The following is a 23986-nucleotide window of genomic DNA, read 5'->3' on the forward strand; positions in this document are numbered from 1 at the left end:
AGGGGAACCAAATTATAAAGACCCTTCTAAAAATATCACTGATAATATTGGAGTTACACTGTTGCATAACTTATTCAAACAGGTGAATCATCACCTGTCAATCACTTTTAGAAGAACTGACGAACCTTATTATTTTTTCTAGTTTTTATAAATTAAACAGGCTGTGTCTTTATCACAAAGCTATTTTTATTTTTTCTCCTTCCTTTCAGGAGTCCTATCCAAAGAAGAGGAATTACACTATGGAAATTGTACCATCTGCTTCTCTGGATACATTTCCTTCAGAAAATGAGAACTTTCTATGTGATCTCATGGACACAGCAGTTACAAAGAAACCTTGCTCCTTAGAAATTGCAAGGGCCCCTTCTCCAAGAACTGGTAATATTTCTTACTGACATTTGGACCAATTCAATTTATATGCCTGCGTATGTGAAGATGTGTTATTAATATTTAGATTTCCCACAATATTTAAAAAATAAAAGTGCCCCAATATAGTCACAATGATTTTTACTTTTATTTTTTTGCATTTTGAAGTGAGTCCAGGTAAGTTAGAGCATTTTTGATGTGAAGTCTCTTAACTTCTTGGCAAGACCCTCATGGAGATGGTTCTGTCATGGTGAAGACAATGAAACCTTTTAATAGTGAAAAACCTTCTAGGTCAGATACAAAACTTTGGGTCCTTTAGAGTTCATAGCAAATTTGGTAGCAAGAGTCTTTCAATATACTTTCCTGCATCTTATCTGCTTACAGGTTATCAAAGCATACTCAGCTACTTTGTGTATTTTATCTCTTTGGTGGTATTTTCAGATCCATTGTTTTATTTTTTGCATTATAAACTGGTGAGCAAGGCAAACAAATATTATGCCTATATTTACTGATAAGGAGATTGGAGCTAAGTGTCTTATTTAAGATCTATACATTGGGGGGCCTTTGCTTGAACATGAGTTTTTGACTACCATCATGTTTGCGTTCTGTTCCTTTGCCACTGCCTCTAAGAAAGAATGCACAGTTAACGTGAAAGCTAATGAGGGAGGAAAGCTTCAAGTGGGTGGTCAGCATATTCAAAACTGCAAAGAAGTTGTAGGAGAAGTTCTGAGGAGAGGCTTTTTTTTTTTTTTTTTGGTTTGATAATCCAATTGCTGCCTATCTTTGAATAGTGAGTTTAAGAAGTGATGTGATAAAACCAGGTTTCTGGAAGTTAACAGTGAGACACTCGGAAATGCAAAATAAGGAAATGGGAATGGAGAATATAGGTTACCCTTTGAAGAGGATTAGAAGAAGAGATATGATGCTAAAATGAAAAGAAAGTGGTACGAAGGAGAAATGGATAGTTTATTTTAGGATAAGTAAGACTTGGTCAGGTTTACAAGTTGGAGGAATTTGCTAGTGGAGAGCAAGAGATTGAAGACAAAGAGTAAAAAGAGAGAATTGAATAGGTAGAAATTAAGACTGAGCTAGTCTAAGAAAACACAGACATTGCTTCTCTCAGAGAGAAGAGAAGATAGAGCATCATGAATACAAAGAAAATAGGTACTTCCATATGGGTTCAATTTCTGAGTACTGTAAAAGGTTATTGACTGAAAAGAAGAGCTAGACGTTGAGAAGGGTTAAAGTAAAATTCAGAAATACCATTTTAAGTAATAGGCTATGGTATTTTATAGAAGTGAACAAGTAGGTTTTTGAGAAGCATTGAGGCCAGGGTGTTGTATGAATCATAAGCATGCAGAAAGAATATTTTAGGATGAGGTAAGAGCATAATCATGAAAATAGTTAAAGTTTATTGAGCATTTACTGTGTGCCAGATACTATTATAAGTGCTTTATATACATTATTTCACATAATTCTTACAATGCTGTAAGGTAATAATGCCATTATTCCCAATTTACAGTGAGGAAAGTGAGGCACCGAAATATTAGGTAACCTCCCAAGGTTACATGTTAACAGCGGATGGTTCTGGGACTTGAACTTGTGTTGTCCACTTGTACTCTTAAACACTATGTTAATTATGCTGCTGCATTATATTAGGAGATAAAGTGGAATAGAAAGTGTGAACCAAGTACTGAAATCCTCAAGAAATGTGGAGGTATGCCTGGAAGTCCACATATAATAACAATAAAATCAGAAAAAGTATGTTATAATAGGATAGCATAATCATCAGATGAGCAGCAGATTTCAGATGAAGGTAGAATAGTGAGTGATTCAGAAGCAATCATGGAGAGTGAAGACAGTGCTGAGAGATGATGAGAATGAGAGTTGAATGAAAGATCTTCTGTAGGAGAGGTCACAGGGGAAAATAGTGGGGAAATCAGGGGCAAAGCTCAGTTAATGTAGGAAAGTGGACGGTATATATGTATGAAAATTTAAAAGAGCCTTAATTAGGGAATGGGGGTAAGGGTGTTAAGTTAGGGCTGGTGGAAGCAGGAATGAAAGCATTGTGTATTCATTAAACAATCAAAAATGAATTGAGTTCCTTCACATGCCAGGCATTGCTTTGCATGCTGAGGATACAGGGATGAAAAAGACATGGACCCAGGTAACAAGACTAATAGGCTTAGAAAAACTCTCCTGCTGAAAACCAATAAACGTGCTGGATAAAAATACAGAAAAGGAAAACTTAAAAGCGTCAAAAAGGTGACAGGAAGATTATGTAAAGCGAATAACATTTAAATTAGGAACTTCTTTTTATCAGTATATTAGTAAGAAATAATCAGGCAGTACATTGGTGAAGGTAGGAAGCCAGTGGAGCATTAAAGCCACTTTTGTCCTGAGGGAATTTGCTGAACCTGCTGTTGAACTTTGGTGCTCAAGTCCTCTATGGGTTTGTGTACAGAAAACAAATCTCTGTGCCTGCTCAGCATGAGAATTCTAATAGGAAATCCTTCCTCCATAGAGCTAGGAGTACAGGGGCTACACCCTCACAGTAATCAGAAATAGTCCTGCCTCATAACCTTCATTCTAAGGAGACTGCAAGGTCTGAAAAGATGATTTGTTGTGAGCAGAACAAGGGGAGAAATTCCTGAGGAGTTGTAACCATGAGCTGGTCCTCACACAGGTTGCACCCAAAACGTATCATCCATATGTTCTAAAAAACATCAGTCCAAGAATTTAGTTTAAAGTAATACCCTCAGTCATCAAGCAGAAGCAAATGTAAACGTCTAGAGAGGAATGTATTATCTTCCTAGGCCCCAAATAATTCCTATAAATACTTTTGCAATTAAAATGATCAGTTTACAATGATTAAGCCTAAAAGAAAAAGATCCCCAAACAAGAATCAACAGAAATAAGAACGAACAGTTACACACCCCGAAAGACTTCAAATACTGGAATTATCAGATACAGACTATAAAATGGCCATGCTATTATAAATAAAAGATAAGCTTGAAGGTATTTTGAGGAATATAAGATGGCAGATATTTTTGCTGTCATTTTTGGAAAATATAATCCTCCACAGTCTGCCCTCTGGTCACAAAGATTTATATCCTTTTCCTATGCAAATTACACTCATTTTTTCCTTCAGGATTCCCAAACATCAGCCCATTACTGCATGAACTCCCAAACTAGGTTCAGGTATGTGTGAGTCTCCCTGTTGCAGTTCTTATGGTATAGGTCCTTGACTACCTTTGCTCTTGGCAATGGTGACCAGTCTCCTGTCCTATAACATATAAGAGTCGGAAAGGCATAGGAAAACCACAATTGACACTCCCATTCAAACACAGGGAAAATAGGGCATACAGCCATCACTAGTCGGTGGGAATTCTGAATCTAATCAAGCACAGTTACTTGATTAAGGCTTAGTACAATAGAGTAGTAATTGTTTTCTGTGGCTCTTGGTTCCACCCTCCGAGACATTCTTCTTTTTCCATAAAAAGTAACCCATGTTTACAGCTGAGTATCTTTCTCACTTGCTTACTGTGTATAGAAGATTAGGCGTCAAAAGACCTCTTTTCATTTTATATTATCTCTTTTCATTTTATATTACAGAGATAATCTACTGATCTACTTTCTTTTAAAGCTTTGTGGACTTCCTGTGTTCCAATTTATACTCCATTAGACAAAACCTTATATTTCAGATAAGTTTTTCTCTGCCTTGTGCTCCTTATAAGAATTCTGTGAGACAATGTCCTTGAGGTTCTTAGGAACCCTGTTACACAAGGAGGATCTATGAGGCATGCCCTTAAATCCTTAGACGGTCTTTTGTCTGGCTTAAAGTTTCTACGTGGCACTACCTGAGATCTTTCTTAGGTCTTAACATATGATCTTGTATCTCACCCACATTTGGTCATTGGCCTTATTTATTTGAGGATTGTTTGCCATTTGGAGCAGCTAGAAATGAGAAACCAGTTTTGTTTTTGTACCCAGAAATTTCTGGCCTCTTTGTATTTAGTGGGTCATTCTTTAGTTCCTCTCTCTACTGGCATGTTATCATGGGCAGCCAGATGAAGCTGGGTTGACTTTAAATATTCTGCCTGGAAATCTCTTTAGCTAGATCATAGAGTTCATTTGGTTCAATTTCTTTTCTCAATGTTATTGCAGAAGTCAATGTTGCCAAACTTTCCTCTACTTTATTATAAATGACTCCCTGCCTTTAGGTTCCAATTATTACATTTGCTGTCCTATTTAAGCCTTCAACAACAGCTTTCTCATAGCTTTCTAGACTTCCACGAATCCTCTCCTTGGCCTTTAGCCTTTCACAAGCACTCATTTTGAGGCTCTTCCAGCTTTTGCCTGCTGCCTCATTCGCAAAATTAGTGCCATGTATTTTAAATTTTTATTATGGCAGCACCCTGTTTTCAAGTATTAGAATCTGTTCTGCTTATTGATTGCTATATAACAAACCACCTCAACACTTAATGTTTGAGCATTTATTTTGCTTATAAATCTGCATTTTGGGAAGGGCTTGGCAGGGATAGCATCTTTCTGCCCCAAATGGTATCAACTGGGGCAACTTGACTGGGGGCTGGAGGATCTATTCTCAAGACCGATCCTTACTCATATGGCTGGAATGGCCTACTTGGACTTCAGCATGGTATGTAAAAGTGTTCCAAGAGCAAGTATCCTAAGGGAACGAGGCAGAAGCTATGTTACTTCTTATAACTTAGCTTCAGAAGGCAACATCGCTTCCATTGTAGACAAGAGCCTGCATATATTTAACTGGAGGGAATCTAATTCCCCTTCCCCTTTATGGAAAAGTGTTATTGAAGTCATATCATAAAAAGATATTCTTACAGATACATTTGGAAAATACAAACTTCAACAATGCCTGCGTTATTTGTTGTTATTGTTGTTTTTTAAGTGGGATAAGAGTTAATTTGCATGGGTACATAATTTTCCCCAATTGTGTTCAATCATTTGGATTCAGTATAAAAGAAACCAATTTGCTCAGCTGACCCAGGCTTAATTTATAATGATTGGTGGTCTTTGCACTTTGGGCTATGATTGTGAATTCTAGGGGTGAGGGAATCCAGAATTAAAAATGGAAGAATTTTTTTTTAATGATAGGAATACGGATGAATATGAGAGTCAGAGCAGTTTCTGTTCCAGTTCTAGATGGAACCTTATCAAGTGAACCTCACAAAATTCCCCTCCATAAACAACATAGCAGGTAGAAGGGAGCATCAATATAACTGTCATCTGGCTGGATGAGGAAACAGTTCACGTCTTTTCCTTCTGTTGATTCCATTAACCTGTACCTTAGGTTTTGCCTGGATCCAGTTACTTCCAAGTCTCTCATTCTGCTATGCTTAGCTTTGCCTTCTCAGGACCAACTAATTAAGCTCATAAACTTAGGGGAAGTTACGGACTTCTCTTAGAGTTACTGATGTTTTCCCTTTGTTACTAAGTCCCTTATTATCTAAAGGTAGGACTTCTAGAAGAGGAGACCTCTCTTGATGCACATGAGTCATTTGGAGGCCCTCAGATTGAACTGGGTAGGTAACTACCCTACAGTTCCTTACTTAATAAACATTTATTGAGTGCCTCTGGTGTTCTAGGTCTCATGCTGCATGTTGGAGAAGAAACAGAGTGAAAGGTAAAAGTCCTGATATTTAGGAGCTTAGAATGTGTTAAAATTAAGGGTAATAAGTTCAATGAGAGAGGTGAGCATAAGGTGTTCCAGGAGAGTAGAACAGGAGGTAGTGCCTGATCTGAGCCTCAAAGAAGAAAGAGTTAGATGAATGAATGGGAAATATATGGCTCTCTAGGCCAGGGAATAGTGTGTACAGAGGTTCAGACATGTGGAAGAACATACTGCATTCACAGACTATGCCCTATATAGCATGGTTAGAGCATAGAATGAGACTAGGGAAAAATGCATAAAAAAAGAAGTGACATGCTGAAGGTTGGATAGCAGAGTCAAACCACTGACAGACTTTAAGGAGGGACATGATAGATTTTTGTGTTTTAGAACGATCTCTCAGGAAGCAATGTGGGGGATAGATTGAACAAAGATGAGGCTAGAGGCAGGAGGATTAATTAGGAGATCAATGTGCAGTCTCAGCAGAAAATGATGATGGCCAGGAGAAAGGCAATGCCAATGAAGAGGGGGAAGCGGGAACAAAGCTGAGAGGTATGCTGGAGTGAAGCTCATCCCTTCTCCCCGTGGGATTCTGCCATTTGGAAAATAGTAGCCAAGGGAACTAAAGAATTATATCTTAGAGTATGTATTCTACAGTTTTTGGTTAACTGTGCTGGATAACTTGGCTCAGTTTTACAGACAAAATGAGGATTTCTACACATACAGGAACTGCATTCTGAAGCTTTTCCTGGAGAGAAAGAAAGACAGTGAGGAATAGAGAGAGACAAAGATAGAGATGGAGAGAGTGGAGGGATGACCATTTCTTTAGAGGGATGATGATGAGTTGATTTGTGCCCCCATCCCCCCCACCAAAAAGGTGTACTGGAACCCCTAGTACTCCTAGTACCTCAGAATGTGACCTTATTTGGAGAATTGGAGACAGGGTCTTTATAGAGATCATCAAGTTAAAATGAAGTCTTTAGGTGGGCCCTAATCCAACATGACTCATAAAAAGGAAGACACAGAGATGTGCAAAGAGGGAAGACAATGTGAAGAGACATGGGGAGAAGATGGCCATGTACAAGCCAAGGAGCGAGGCCTGGAACAGATCCTTTCTTCACAACCCTCAGGAAGAACTAGTTCTGCCAACACCTTGATTTTGGACTTCCAACCTCTAGAACTGTGAGAAAATACATTCCTGTTGTTTTAAACACCAGGTTAGTAGCAGCCCGAAGAAAGAAATACAGGGGCTATAACTGAACACACAACCTCAATACCTAGATGGGAGAAGTGAATTAGGGTGTTGGGGTCTACAGGGGCAGGTCGTGCCCGGACTTGCTTGTCTCAGAGGCTGTGCAGCCTGAGGGTCTTGGCTGTAACTGCCATTGTCATTCATGGGTATGGAATATGTATTTTTCTCAGAAAATCAGTTAAGTATGGATGTTAGTTCCCTCTCTGTGGTCTCTTTTACTTATTAACTAGATGAGCTAGTACAAGACAGGTCTCATCCTGACCACAAGAAAAAATTTGTTATCATATCAACTGGTTTAATTTAAATACGAAAGCAACTTACTAGTAAATCTATATTCAACAAGATTTTACAATTCAACCAGAAAATGAAGGATACTCACTGCAAGGAGCATTTTACTCATGCCTCAATGACTACAGATTTATATGGAATAAAGAATAATATTGCTCTAGTACTAGGCTCATTAAGTAAAGATGAACAGAAGTCCAGTCCTTGCTTGGTAAATTTTCTAAGACTCATGTTTATTCAGTCAGTATTGAATCATATTTATTTCCCTTATTGCATCGAGCAAAGGACCTTACATAATCATAGTGGTGACTCAGTTACATAAATGAATGAATCATTAAATGAGTGAATGAATGAATGAATATCACCCTTAAAATAAAATGGCTATGATAGCAGAAAAATCCCTTATGAAATAGTCAGGTGCCATCAAAGATAATGTTTTCTTATCTGCCTTTCATTTACACAGGGGAATTTTTCCATTTTATGGTTACTAGGCAACCTGTTATTTTGAATCACTTAGTACAGGCTTTGCTCACTATGGATGCTCAATAAATCCATTTTGATTAATGAGCAATTTACAACAACACCAGTGAAGACTGTTCCAATCCTGTTGGATAAGAATAAATGATCTCTGATAAAAAGGACACAATCAATAGTACCATGCCAGGATAGTGTGGGTCTCGTTTACCTTTATTCAATTTGCTAATGTGCTCACTGAACTATGGTCAACCTGAAACGAAAATGTCATGTGATGAATAATCCTCCACACCTCACTACACCTCCCCCAGTATCCTGAAATAGGTAGTAGTGTGAGGGTGGTTCTGTAACTTATTTATACCAAAATATTTTTTGAAATGGTGAAGCTTTCTTAATTCTAATGCCAAATTTTTGAAATTAAAAGAATTCAGACTGGACTAGGGCTAATGTTTATCTCTGCTAAGCAAGTGGGTAGTGTCAACATGAGTTCTGTGGGTATGTTTAACTCATTTAAGAGAGCAAACTATTTTTAAGCCCCTTGAAAGCATTCTTTAACATACAAACACTGGCCTTGCTGATAAGAACCATTTTTATCAAACAGCAATTATTTATTTGCCATTGGCTCTGTGCTCAGTGCTGTCTTAGCCATTTATTAAGGCAGATCTCTGCGTAGTAAATTTGTAACCCAGTGTTAGTTTATAGAAGGGCAAAGAGAGAAAACTAGGGCAGCAGTACCTGTAGTGAAATCCTGGTAAACTAACCATTCTTTCATCCATATGGACAGTTAACTAATTTGAAAATGTAGTCATCTCAGTTTGATCAAATTGGGGGAAGTTTGTTGTATTTGGAAAACAACATCCTAAACAAAAAGAACATTATCCCTTTTTTTCCTCAGATCAATTTTACTTGTTGTATACACGAATAACATGAATGATAGACTCATAAGATTTCTAAAAATACAATGAACTCTTATTAAAGTGATTATGTGGGGGATATAAGCTTTTTCTGATGTCATATGTGGTATCCTGTGGAACAGAGATTCTCTACAATGTCAGAATATGTATAATAATGAGGTAAACATTCATTAATTCATAAATGCATGCTCACCAAATTCAAGCAGGCCCTCCACACTACATCAGTTCACTCTTCTTTACTCTCCTCAAACCTCAGATACTTTATCCTACCTTGTCTCTTACTCTCAGCAGATGACCTCATATTTTAATTAATAAAGAAAATTGGAGCAACAAGGACCTACTGTATGGCACAGGGAACTGTATTCAATATCTTGTAATAGCCTATAATGGAAAAGAATATGAAAAAGAATATATGTATATATGTATGCATAACTGAATCACTTTGCTATACACCTGCATCTAACACAACATTGTAAATTAACTAAACTTCAAAAAAGATTGTTTAAAAAAAAAAAGAAAATCAGAGCCATCAGGTGGAAGTTTAACGTCCTCCACCAAGTCTACAAGTACAACTGCCCCTGCACCCTTCTCCTGCCTATTCCTCCTGTTAAAATAGAGGGTATTTTTCTCATGCTATGTATGGAAGGTCAGCTCCAACCTCTGTGCTCCATGTCTCTGCCTTCCCAGGAATTTGACCCTTTCATTCACTCCTTCTCTCTCCTGTGTTTTTTTTTGTTGTTTTTAAAAAATTTATTTATTTATTTATTTTTGGCTGCGTTGGGTCTTCGTTGCTGCGCGCGGGCTTTCTCTAGTTGCGGCAAGCAGGGGCTACTCTTCTTTGTGGTGCGCAGGCTTCTCATTGTGATGGCTTCTCACGTTGCAGAGCAATGGCTCTAGGCACGCGGGCTTCAGTAGTTGTGGCACATGGGCTCAGTAGTTGTGGTTCACGGGCTCAGTAGTTGTGGCTCGTGGACTGTAGAGTGCAGGCTCAGTAGTTGTGGCGCACAGGCTTAGCTGCTCCGCGGCATGTGGGATCTTCCTGGACCAGGGCTCGAACCCGTGTCCCCTGCATTGGCAGGCAAGTTCTTAACCACTGCGCCGCCAGGCAAGCCCTCCTGTGTTTTTAATTGTCCTTCTTCCCTGGGCCATGCACAGTAACATTTAAATCGGTTTAAGTCTTTTTCATTTGAAAAACAATAACGAACAACAGAAACAACTAATAATGAAAGCGACAAATAAAGAACTAAAAAGTTCCCTGATCCCACTTGATTCCTCTGCTGCTATTCTTCTCTCTATCCCCTTCACATTCTTAGTATGTTCATTTTCTTCCTTACCTTTCACTTCTCAGCCCACCTTGTCAGGTTTCCAGTCCTCACTGCTCTGTTGAAAGGTGCTTTCTAGGAGGCCAGTGCCTCATCCATTAGGCTACTGGGGCTGACGAAAGGTGCTTTCTAAAGGTACCAATGACCTTGATGTTACAAAATCTAAAGGACATGTTTCAAACCTCATTTTTCTTAACCTCTCAGCAGCATTTCACAGGTTAGTGACACCTCCATCTTGACATCTTTTCTTCCCTTTGCTGTCCAAGGGAGATTTTAATCTTACTATGCTGTTCTCTCTCTATATTGACAGCCAATATTTTTCTGCAAGGTTCTAAAAGTTGGGAGTTCCTCAAGGCTCAAAGTCCTCCCTTTTCTTTTTACTTTTCCCTCTTCCTAAGTGATCTCATCCATAGTATGGCTTCTGTTACAATCAACATGCTGAAGACTCCCAACTATTTCTCTCTGGTCTAGACCACTTCCTCTCAATTCCAGCCTCATCCACATCCATTCATCCATCCACTCATTCATCCATCTGTCCATCTATTGAATATCTCCACTTATATGTCTCAAAAATACCTTGACCCCAAAATTACACTTATGTCTTTCCCTCCAAACTTGCTCTTCATGCAGGGTTCCTTCTCTTAGTAAATGACTTAATCATTCATCTGATTGCAGAACGCTGTGTGTCATTCTTTCCATCTCCATCTTCGTTAGCTTCCATATTCAATCAATCACCAAGTCTTGTGGTTTTTAACTGGAATAGGTTGTAGGGTGAGGGTAATTCTGTAACTTACTATTGATCCCTAACTACTTCTCAAATCTATCTGCTTCTCTTAATCTCTACCATCACCAATTACTCTTCTGGATTATTTTAATAATAAAATATTATTTGCCTGTTTGCCTTCCTTGAATTTATTATTCATGTTGCAGCCAAATCTGAGTGCATCACTCCTCTCTTAGTGACATGCCACTGCTCTTAGAAAGATGACCCAAATCCCTAGTAAGGTCCGAAAGGCCCTGAATAAGGTGATTTTTTTTTTCCTTTTCATTTCACACCATGTCCTCATGTCACACCAGTCTCTACCTTTCCAACTGGCCCTCTTTAGTTCCTTTTAGTTCTTTAATAGGGGCAGCTCCTTTCTATCTGTGGGCCTTCACATGCCTGAAGCAATGTCTGTTTCTACTGTCCCTTTTCCTTCTCCTTCTCCCTCTCCCAAGTAAATAACTTGTATTATTCAGGGAAACCACCTTTGTGGGAACCCACACATACCTGTGCCCCAGACTAAGTATGTATATGGATGCCTCTGTTTTCTAATTTTTTAGCACCTTCTAATTTTATTTTCCTTTAGACCCCTTAGTTTTGATTGAGATTATGTAATTATTTTGGGGTTACTTATTGTAATATCTGTTTTAGTTTTTCGTCTTGTAGAGTTCACAGTCTTGCCTGTTCTCCAATTGCAACCATAGTTTCTAGCAAAATCGCTGCCACATAAAAGACACTCATTAAATATTAATGAAAAAGTAATAATAGCTAACGTTATTGACTACTTATTTTATGCATATTAACTTATTTAATCTTAAGCTATGTATGAAGTAAGTAGTTTTATCATTACTATTTTGCAGAAAGGGAAACAAGGCACAGAAAAGCTTGGAGCTTTTTAGAAAATGGCAGTGCTAGAATTTGCATACAGGATATTTTACTCTAGAGATCATATTCTTAACTGCATTCACAATTCATTAATTAATTATTTAGTTAGTTAAACACGTGATTTTGAGGGTTTTTTTTTTTTGATTTGCAGGATAAATCTTGAATTTTTCCTTTCAAACAAAATAGAAAGAGTTGGAAACTTGTTTAGTGGTTTGTGATAGAGCTATATTGTGCCCATCTGTGAAGTGGTACTGAGGAGTGTTCTAATCAGTCTAAAATAAGTGGATGAATTGGAGACAATCCCAAAGTCAAAACAAGTGAATGCTTAAGTAATAATGATAAAATCATATATAATCATTAAAAATAATGTTTTCAAATAATATCTACCTATTCAAATTTTTATAATGGCACATAGTTGCCCCTGAATAAATATCTGTTGAATGAATGAATGTATATTTACCATTTGATACAAATTTGGTTGCAAACTAATATTATGTGTATGTGCATGGAAAAAAAAAAAAGACCAGGAAGATACCATAGTCATTTTACTATCTCTAGATGCTAAGATAACATGTAATTTTATTTTTTTTTCATACCTTTTTTTATTGTCCAAAATTTCTACAGTTAACACATACTGGTTTTATAATTAGAAAATTAAAAATAACTTAGTCATCTAGAAAGTTAAAGTAGCTCATGTCAAAACAATTCACATTTATCTAGTTAATGTTAAATATGTAGGTGATTTCCATCTTTGAAGAAAGAAAGTTGAATAGACTAAGGATGGATACTGTCTATAAAATACTGAAACTTCCTTGCAGTAAACCTTTATCTGTTAAAGATTGGTTTTTAACTTATGGTTTTGCTCATATTCAGAATATTTTAATTTAGATTATCTTGTTTGGTGGACTGGTTGAACACTTGACAAGAGTTATTCTCAATGCTTGTAAAAGAGAAAATATTATTATAGCTCATGGGAATTTACAGTTGTGCAATTTCAATCCACTCTGATGATTAAGCTGTTATTTCGTGGACTCCCTTATCAATGTTGTTCTGTTTAACAGCTGCTACCTATAGCATTAAGTTGGAAATAACATTATACTAAAATTATAGTCATTGAAGAAATCTTGTATAATGCTTATAGTCTTATATTTTAAATCTTTTTTTTTTTCTCCCTACACTGTCTAGACATGTCAGATTCATCTACTGGCAAGCTCACTAATTCATTTTATAGTCTTTTCCATAGAGGCTGTGTTATTAATGTAATATTACACTAAGACTACTAGTTCTCTCTTTAGGTACTCCTACACTCTTAATTAAGTAACATTAGCAAAATTAACTGCCACCCAACTACAGTCACATTATACATTTAAAAAGTAACCATTTTACATTAATATATTTTATTTTATTTTTTTAAAGATTTGATTGATTGCTATGTTGGGTCTTCGTTTCTGTGCTAGGGCTTTCTCTAGTTGTGGCAAGTGGGGGCCACTCTTCATCGCGGTGCGCGGGCTGCTCACTATTGTGGCCTCTCTTGTTGCGGAGCACAGGCTCCAGACGCGCAGGCTCAGTAGTTGTGGCTCACGGGCCCAGTTGCTCCGCGGCATGTGGGATCCTCCCAGACCAGGGCTCGAACCTGTGTCCCCTGCATTAGCAGGCAGATTCTCAACCACTGCGCCACCAGGGAAGCCCAACATTGATATATTTTATGCTAGATTTTTTCCAATATATTACATTTTACGTTTGTATTAGAATACATAAATCTAAGAAACTCATAATAGATTGTTTTTCTGTTGGTGTCTCAGAAGTAATTTATAACAAATGGAAAAGACAGAAATAGCTTCTTCTTTTGTATTACTTTTGGGTATTGACAGACTAAGTTTGAATACTTAAGAAGAGTAGAGAATTAAAAGTAATTTTATTTAATCTCAGTCAAGAATTAATGCACTAAAAATTTCCAGATCTATCATTTCATTACATTTATCATCGTTATCTCCTATTGCAGTAGAGGAAACTACATCAAAACAGATGAATAATTTGTTGAAAGAGATGAGAATTCACTGTGACTGTCAGCGTATTTATTATTCATAGCTCTTCCCCAGTGCTGCAAAGCACTGTTTAGAACTGTCTCTTTTCATAAGATTCATTCATTTATTCATTCATTTGTACCACAACTATTTATTGAGGACTTACTATTTTCCAGGTCCTTAGGTGTATGAGACATGAAGAAAAAGAAAACATATTAGACATGAAATAATAGGAGAGGTTTTATCTATAATATATTGCTAAATAAAAGCTCAAAGCGTTCTAGATACTGGGAGTCAAAAGGACTCAAATAGACCGTTATTGCATCCAGAGTTACATATTTTACTGCCAGAGTTGGCCACATTCATTCTCTGTAGGAGATCCTATTCTGTTCTTTATACACAGAACCCAGAGAAGAAACTGCAGGTGCCATTTAATCACATAGGTTTTCTAGGCTTTTAATTTCTATAGAACCATTCAATTCATTACCAAATAGTCACCTAGTGTCTCTCACCTGTGAATAGAGGAAATGAAATGAGAATAATGGAATGCTAAAAACTGTGCCACAAACAAGTCAAGAGAAGTGAACTAGCTAGCATTCCTTTCCATAGAAAATTGAAAAGTACTAAGCAGACATTGTCACAGGCAAGAATGAGGTTCCTGGATCATCATATCAGGTGAAGCATACTTTGATTACTGTAACCGAGTGTGGAAAAATGTGATTCATCTAAATTCTGAGACATAGCAACACAGGAATTTTTCTGAGCAGATAAGCTCATTTTGAATATCTTTTAACTAATTGTTTGCCTTAGGAAATCCTGTTGGATTGGTGTTATTTCTTAGTATAATATAAAAAATTTCAACATAGCCACTAATACAATGCTTACTTTTTCTTCTAGTAGCTTTTTAAAAATAAGTTTATGTTCTCATCATAAAATTAAATAAATTATTTTAGTAATTTTGTGCAAGAATGAAGTATTTTCCCCAATCCTACCTATCAGAGCAACTAATGTTAACATTCTGGTTTATTCCTTTCCCTTTTTTTCTTGTTGTTGTTGCTGTGCACAGCTTTTCCATAATTGAGAAAGAGCATCTGGTATATATACATTTGTATTGTATTGATTTTTAAATCAATTATATGTTTTTCTGATCATATAAGTATAATATGACCTGTCAACTTGGCAAGATCTGTCAGATTTATTTTAAAGTGACCCTTCCCCAGTTTTCCAATGCATCAAAACAATGATGAAGGATAAAATATATAATGAGAAAATTATAAATTTTGGCTGTGCTGAAAAACAAAGACAATATCTCCATGCTCAATCAGATCAGAAACACAAAATAGAAAGTGGAATCTAAATGGCAGACCAGCTGGTGACTGGGCCCAGAAATGGGAAGAGTCTGTAGGGAGATTGTATCCCTCAGGGTAATGGAATCTAAAAAATGCTTCACCTGAAGTGGGAGCCAGAAGTCAGGCCTACTGCTGAAGTGCAGCTAGGGTGTTAAATTTCCCCCAGAGAGTAAGTAAAGTGCACTAAAGAACTAGAGAAACAAATACATTTAATGACTATTGAATTTTTTTGTTTGTTTGTTAAAAAGCATTTCCAGTAAAAATTTTAAGAGAAACCACTAAAAATTAGAAACATATTTTTATATCTTCCAAACCAATAATGGAAAATAAAAGAATAAAGAAATCTTTATTAATTATAAAGTCCCTAAATCTGGAAAAAATAAGTAAAGCAAAGAGTAACCGTGGTGAACCAAAAATACAAAATAGAAAATAATTAATGAAAGACAAAGATGATCATATTGGATGTAATTTTAAAAATCTTGCTATATGTTTTTTACAGGAGTCAAATCTAAATGAAAATGATACAACTGGGGTTAAAAAAGCAAAAGATCAAGCAAAACCAACCTAAAGAAAGACATTGAAGCAATATTATCAATCAAAATATAGTTGAAAGTTAAAAACACAAGAGATAAAGAGAGGTACGGTATAACAACAAATGGGTAAAACACAATACCAAGAAGGTTATAAAAGTCATAAATTTTTTCACACACAGCCTTGCCTTGAAATATTAGAAGCCAAAATTGATAGGACTTTGAATAAAAACTGAAATTCACAATTTGTGTAAGATTTTAATATACCATATTTCAGAATATTGAAAAATGAAGAAACATAAGAATGTAGACTGTTGAATAATACAATTAACAAGCTTGATTTAATATCTAGAACTCTGTACCCATCAATAGACAATACATATGTCTTCTCACGCCAACATAAACACTTAGAAAAATTGACCATTTACTAGGTCACAGAAGCAGTCTCAACACATCAGGGAATCAGGCCCCAATCTCAGATTATAGTGTAATGAAATTAGGAATCAACAATAAAAAATGTAAATCACATTATATTTGAAAAGTTTTTCCCCCCCTTTATTGGATGGCTTACAAATTATAAAAGAAATATATGCTTGTACTACTGAATTAAAGCCTATAATACAATACATAATTTTATAAAGGAATCCTAATCATTTCCCCTATTATGCCTGACCTGATTGTTCCCACTTCCTAACCCACCTTCATTTAAACAATGCTAACAGCTCAGTCTATATCCTTTAACTGTCTCCTTACACATACTAGCATGGAAAAGCACAAATATGTATATACATATACATTTTGTTCATTTTTACCAAAATAGAATCATGCATACCCATTAGTTTGCAACTTTCTTTTTTTCTATTTTTTTAGACATCTTTATTGGAGTATAATTGCTTTACATGGTGTGTTAGTTTCTGATTTATAACATAGTGAATCAGCTATACATATACATATATCCCCATATCTCCTCCCTCTTGTGTCTCCCTCCTATCTGACCCCTCTAGGTGGTCACAAAGCACCAAGCTGATCTCCCTGTGCTGTGCAGCTGCTTCCCACTAGCTGTATATTATTGTAACCATTCATAGAGAGTGCAGTTGTCTGCAAGCAAAGACTATCTTTTCACTGTTAATCAGCCGTAGAAACTTGTAGGTCCTCTCCATGCAGTCATACAGTTTGAGAGGGCTAGGAGGCATGAGTTCCAGTAGACCAAGAAAGGCCTGGGGCTTTCCTAAAATGACCAGGGCTTCCCCATTCCCCTCACCTCATCTTCTTTTTCACCTTGTACTTTAATGTCTGGAGAAGTAAAGAAAAGAAAGAGAGACTGGAATATAGTATGTCACAAATTTCATGACGATAGCAACTGTAATTTGCCATGGCACAGCAAACTGAAAAAGCTGTTTGTTGTCTAAAAAAAATGTAAAGATAAGTAAGTGTAAAATAATGAGGTACATTCAGCAAACACATAGTAAATTTGATAAGAAATTTGCCGTCAACATTCAAAGAATCTGTGGAAATTACTTGCTTAAAATCAGAATTAAATGTTCAACAAAACATCTTAAAACTATTTTTAGTAGGATCCAAGCTTGTAATTTAAATTTATGTAATACCCCTTTGACTTTCTATTAATAATGCTGAGTCAGGGAACTTACTTAAACTGAGCAGACATAGTTTTGAAACTGAAAATATTTTATGTCAAATCAGTTCTTCTAAAAGTGATGAAACAATTTTGTCAGTGTGGATATAAATATTAAAGGAAAATTATTGTTAAACTCAATTCAGTTATTTGAAAGATTATAAATATGTTTAGAATAACTTGGTCATATGAATCTACTTTTTCCACTGTAATTTTATAAAATCTAACTACAGATCATATATTTCCAATGAAAGTTTACTATCTGAGTTGAAATATGCTGAAAGTGAAAATTACAGTTTAGATTATGAGGACTTAGTACACAAAAAGGAATATAAAATATTTTATTAGTAATTGGAATAACAATATTTTGGATAAATTAGGTTACACAGATATATTAATAAAATTATTTTTATCTATTTAAAAAATTTTTTTAAATGTGCCTACTATCAAATTTAAAATTATATACATGCTTACATTATATTTCTATTGGACAATGCTGCTATAGAAAAACTTAAATAACTCTGTCTTCTAGAATAGTTGATCTAAATCAGTTTTTTTTTAACATCTTTATTGGAGTATAATTGCTTTACAATGGTGTGTTAGTTTCTGCTGTGTAACAAAGGGAATCAGCTATACATATACATATATCCCCATATCCCCCCCTCTTGTGTCTTCCTCCCATCCTCCATATCACACCCCTCTAGGTGATCACAAAGCACCGAGCTGATCTCCCTGTGCTATGCGGCTGCTTCCCACTAGCTATCTATTTTACATTTGGTAGTATATTTATGTCCATGCCACTCTCTCACTTCGTCCCAGCTTACCCTTCCCCCTCCCCGTGTCCTCAAGTCCATTCTCTACATCTGCATCTTTATTCCTGTCCTGTCCCTAGGTTCTTCAGAACCTTTTTTATTTTTCGATTCCATATATATGTGTTAGCATACGGTATTTGTTTTTCTCTTTCTCACTTCACTCTGTATGACAGACTCTAGGACCATCCACCTCACTACAAATAACTCAATTGCATTTCTTTTTATGGCTGAGTAATATTCCATTGTATATATGTGCCACATCTTCTTTCTCCATTCATCTGCCCATGGACACTTAACGTTGCTTCCATGTCCTGGCTATTGTAAATAGAGCTGCAGTGAATATTGTGGTACATGACTCTTTTTGAATTACAGTTTTCTCAGGGTATATGCCCAGTAATGAGATTGCTGGGTTGTATGGTAGTTCTAGTTTTAGTTTTTTGAGGAAGCTCCATACTGTTCTCCATAGTGGCTGTATCAATTTACAGTCCCACCAACAGTGGAGTAGGGTTCCCTTTTCTCCACACCCACTCCAGCATTTATTGTTCGTAGATTTTTTGATAATGACCATTCTGACTGGTGTGAGGTGATACCTCATCGTAGTTTTGATTTGCGTTTCTCTAATGATTAGTGATGTTGAGCATCCTCTCATGTGTTTGTTGGCAATCTATATATCTTCTTTGGAGAAATGTCTGTTTAGGTCTTCTGCTCATTTTTGGATTGGGTTGTTTGTTTTTTTGATATTGAGCTGCATGAGCTGCTTCTATGTTTTCAAGATTAAGCTTTTGTCAGTTGCTTCATTTGCAAATATTTTCTCCCATTCTGAGGGTTGTCTTTTCATCTCTTTGGTTTCCTTTGTTGTGCAAAAGCTTGTAAGTTTCATTAGGTCCCATTTGTTTATTTTTGTTTTTACTTCCATTTCTCTAGGAAGTGGGTCAAAAAGGATCTTGCTGTAATTTATGTCATAGAGTGTTCTGCCTATGTTTTCCTCTAAGAGTTTTACAGTGTTTGGTCTTACATTTAGGTCTTTAATCCATTTTGAGTTTCTTTTTGTGTATGGTGTTAGGGAGTGTGCTAATTTCATTCTTTTACATGTAGCTGTCCTGTTTTCCCAGCATCACTTATTGAAGAGGATGTCTTTTCTCCATTGTATATTATTGCCTCCTTTATCAAAAATAAGGTGACCATATGTGCCTGGTTTTATCTCTGGACTTTCTATCCTGTTCCGTTGATCTATATTTCTGTTTTTGTGCCAGTACCATACTGTCTTGACGAGTGCAGCTTTGTAGTATAGTCTGAAGTCAGGGAGCCTCATTCCTCCAGCTCCGTTTTTCTTTCTCAAGATTGATTTGGCTATTCGGGGTCTTTTGTGTTTCCATACAAATTGTGCAATTTTCTGTTCTAGTTCAGTGAAAAATGCCTTTGGTAGTTTGTTAGGGATTGCATTGAATCTGTAGATTTCTTTGGGTAGTATAGTCATTTTCACAATGTTGATTCTTCCAATCCAAGAACATGGTATACCTCTCCATCTGTTTGTATCATCTCTAATTTCTTTCATCAGTGTCTTATACTTTTCTGCACACAGATCTTTTGTCCCTTGAGGTAGGTTTCTTCCTAAGCATTTTATTCTTTTTGTTACAATGGTAAATGGGACTGTTGCCTTAATTTCTCTTTCAGATATTTCATCATTAGTGTATAGAAATGCAAGAGATTTCTGTGCATTAATTTTGTATCCTGCTACTTTATCAAATTCATTGATTAGCTCTAGTAGTTTTCTGGTAGCATCTTTAGGATTCTCTATGAATAGTATCATATCATCTGCAAACAGTGACAGCTTTACTTCTTTTCTGATTTGGTTTCCTTTTATTTCTTTTTCTTCTCTGATTGCTGTGGCCAAAACTTCCAAAATTATGTTGAATAATAGTGGTGAGAGTGGGTAACCTTGTCTTGTTCCTGATCTTAGTGGAAATAGTTTCAGTTTTTCACTATTGAGAGCAATGTTGGTTGTGGGTTTGTCAGATATGGCCTTTATTCTGTTGAGGTAATTTCCCTCTGTGCCTAGTTTCCGGAGGGTTTTTATCATAAATGGGTGTTGAATTTTGTCGAAAGTTTTTTCTGCATCTATTGAGATGATCATGTAGTTTTTCTCCTTCAATTTGTTAATATGGTGTATCACATTGATTGATTTGAGTATATCGAAGAATCCTTGCATTCCTGGGATAAACCCCACTTGATCATGCTGTATGATCCTTTTAATGTGCTGTTGGATTCTGTTTGATAGTATTTTGTTGAAGATTTTTGCATCTATGTTCATCAGTGATATTGGCCTGTAGTTTTCTTTTTCTGTGGCATCTTTGTCTGGTTTTGGTTTCAGGGTGTTGGTGGCCTCATATAATGAGTTTGGGAGTGTTACTCCCTCTGACATATTTTGGAAGAGTTTGAGAAGGATATGTGTTAGCTCTTCTTTAAATGTTTGATAGAATTCGCCTGTGAAGCCATCTGGTCCTGGGCTTTTGTTTGTTGGAAGATTTTTAATCACAGTCTCAATTTCAGTGCTTGTAATTGGTCTGTTTATCTTTTCTATTTCTTCCTGTTTCAGTCTCGGAAGGTTGTGCTTTCCTAAGAATTTCTCCATTTCTTCCAGGTTGTCCATTTTATTGGTATACACTTGCTTCTGGTAATTTCTCATGATCCTTTGTATTTCTGCAGTTTCCATTGTTACTTCTCCTTTTTCATGTCTAATTCTGTTGATTTGAGTCTTCTTCCTTTCTCTCTTGATGACTCAGACTAATGGTTTATCAATTTTGTTTATCTTCTCAAAGAACCAGCTTTTAGCTTTATTGATCTTTGCTATTGTTTCCTTCATTTCTTTTTCATTTATTTCTGATCTGATCTTTATGATTTCTTTCCTTCTGCTAACTTTGGGGGTTTTTTGTTCTTCTTTCTCTACTTGCTTTAGGTGTAAGGCTAGGTTGTTTATTTGAGATTTGTATTGTTTTCTCAGGTAGGATTGTATTGCTGTAAACTTCCCTCTTAGAACTGCTTTTGCTGCATCCCATAGGTTTGGGTCATCATGTTTTCATTGTCATTTGTTTCTAGGTATTTTTTGATTCCCTCTTTGATTTCTTCAGTGATCTCTTGGTTATTTAGTAGTGTATTGTTTAGCCTCCATGTGTTTGTATTTTTTACAGATTTTTTTCTGTAATTGATATCTAGTTTCATAGCATTGTGGTCGGAAAAGATACTTGATATGATTTCAATTTTCTTAAATTTACCGAGGCTTGATTTGTGACCCAAGATATGATCTATCCTGGAGAATGTTCCATGAGCACTTGAGAAGAAAGTGGAATCTGCTGTTTTTGGATGGAATGTCCTATAAATATCAATTAAGTCCATCTTGTTTAATGTATCATTTAAAGCTTGTGTTTCCTTATTTATTTTCATTTTGGATGATCTGTCCATTGGTGAAAGTGGGGTGTTAAAGTCCCCTACTATGATTGTGTTACTGTTGAGTTCCCCTTTTGTGGCTGTTAGCATTTTTCTTTTGTATTGATGTGCTCCTGTGTTGGGTGCATAGATATTTACAATTGTTATATCTTCTTGGATTGATCCCTTGATCATTATGTAGCTTCCTTCTTTGTCTTTTGTAATAGTCTTTATTTTAAAGTCTATTTTGTCTGATATGAGAATTGCTTCTCCAGCTTTATTTTGATTTCCATTTGCATGGAATATCTTTTTCCATCCCCTCACTTTCAGTCTGTATGTGTCCCTAGGTCTGAAGTGGGTCTCTTGTAGACAGCATGTATACGGGTCTTGTTTTTATGTCCATTCAGCTAGTCTATGTCTTTTGGTGGGAGCATTTAATCCATTTACATTTAAGGTAGTTATTGATATGTATGTTCCTATTACCATTTTGTTAGTTGTGTTGGGTTTGTTATTGTAGTTCTTTTCCTTCACTTGCATTTCCAACCTAGAGAAGTTCCTTTAGCATTTGTTGTAGAGATGGTTTCGTGGTGCTGCATACTCTTAGCTTTTGCTTGTCTGTAAAGGTTTTAATTTCTCCGTCAAACCTGAATGAGATCCTTGCTGGGTAGAGTAATCTTGGTTGTAGGTTTTTCCTTTCATCACTTTAAATATGTCCTGCCACTCTCTTCTGGCTTGCAGAGTTTCTACTGAAAGATCAGATGTTAACCTTATGGGGATTCACTTGTATGTTAATTGTTGCTTTTCCCTTGCTGCTTTTAATATTTTTTCTTTGTATATAATTTTTGATAGTTTGATTATTATGTATCTTGGCATGTTTCTCCTTGGATTTATCCTGTATGGGACTCTCTGTGCTTCCTGAACTTGATTGACTATTTCCTTTCCCATATTAGGGAAGTTTTCAACTATAGTCTCTTCAGATATTTTCTCAGTCTCTTTTTTTTTCTCTTCTCCTTCCTGGACCCCTATAATTCAAATGTTGGTGCGTTTAATGTTGTTGCAGAGGTTTCTGAGGCTGTCCTCAATTCCTTTCATTCTTTTTTCTTTATTCTGCTCTGCAGTAGTTATTTCCACTATTTTATCTTCCAGGTCACTTATCCTTTCTTCTGCCTCAGCTATTCTGGTATTGATTCCTTATAGAGAGTTTTTAATTTCATTTTTTGTGCTGTTCATCATTGTTTGTTTGCTCTTTAGTTCTTCTAGATCCTTGTTAAACATTTTTGTATTTTCTCCATTCTGTTTCCAAGATTTTGGATCATCTTTACTATCATTACTCTGAATACTTTTTCAGGTAGACTGCCTATTTCCTCTTCATATGTTTGCTCTAGTGGGTTTTTACCTTGCTCCTTCATCTGCTGTGTATTTCTCTGTCATCTCATTTTGCTTAACTTATTATGTTTGGGGTCTGCTTTTCACAGGCTGCAGGTTTGTAGTTCCCATTGTTTTTGGTGTCTGCTCCCAGTGGTTTAGGTTGGTTTAGTGGGTTGGGTAGGCTTCCTGGTGGAGGAGACTGGTGCCTGTGTTCTGATAGGTGAGGCTGGATCTTGTCTTTCTGGTGGGCAGGACCGTGTCTGGTGGTGTGTTTTGGGGTGTCTGTGACCTTATTATGATTTTAGGCAGCCTGTCTGCTGAAGGGTGGGGTTGTGTTCCTGTCTTGCTAGTTGTTTCACATAGGGTGTCCAGCACTGTAGCTTGCTGGTCGTTGAGTGGAGCTGGGTCTTTGCATTGAGATGGTGATCTCTGGGAGAGTTTCGCCATTTGATATTATGTGGGGCTGGGAGGTCTCTGGTGGACCAATGTCCTGAACTTGGCTCTCCCACCTCAGAGTCTCTGGCCTGATACCCGGCCAGTGCACCAAAACCCTGTCAGCCACATGGCTCAGGAGAAAAGGGAAAAACGAAAAGAAAGAAAGAAAGAAAAATAAATAAATAAAATAAAATAAAGTTATTAAAATAGAAAAAAATTATTAAAAATTAAAAAATTAAAATGTAATAATAAAAGAAAGAAAGAAGAGAGAAACCAAACCAAAAAACGAATCCACCAATGATAAGAAGCGCTAAAAACTGAAGTCTACAGTTGCTCCCAAAGTCCACCACCTCAGTTTTGGGATTATTCATTGTCTATTCAGGTATTTCACAGCTGCAGGGTACATCAAGTTGATTATGGAGATTTAATCCACTGCTCCTGAGGCTGCTGGGAAAAATTTCCCTTTCTCTTCTCTGTTCGCACAGCTCCTGGAGTTCAGCTTTGGAT

At 36.4% G+C, this 23986-nt stretch overlaps 1 protein-coding gene across 10 annotated transcripts in view; it reads left to right on the forward strand.

Moving 5' to 3' along the window:
- ANKS1B (ankyrin repeat and sterile alpha motif domain containing 1B) overlaps positions 1 to 23986 on the forward strand; it is a 1183808-nt gene that overhangs the window by 456813 nt on the left and 703009 nt on the right. For all 10 annotated transcript variants that reach the window (XM_007165834.3, XM_028166489.2, XM_057556581.1 and 7 more), the window contains one exon: positions 210 to 375. In XM_007165834.3, coding sequence (XP_007165896.2) covers positions 210 to 375 — 166 coding nt within the window. The remainder of the gene's footprint in view (positions 1 to 209; positions 376 to 23986) is intronic.

This window comes from Balaenoptera acutorostrata, chromosome 11, assembly GCF_949987535.1.
Source record: "Balaenoptera acutorostrata chromosome 11, mBalAcu1.1, whole genome shotgun sequence".
Taxonomy (NCBI): domain Eukaryota; kingdom Metazoa; phylum Chordata; class Mammalia; order Artiodactyla; family Balaenopteridae; genus Balaenoptera; species Balaenoptera acutorostrata.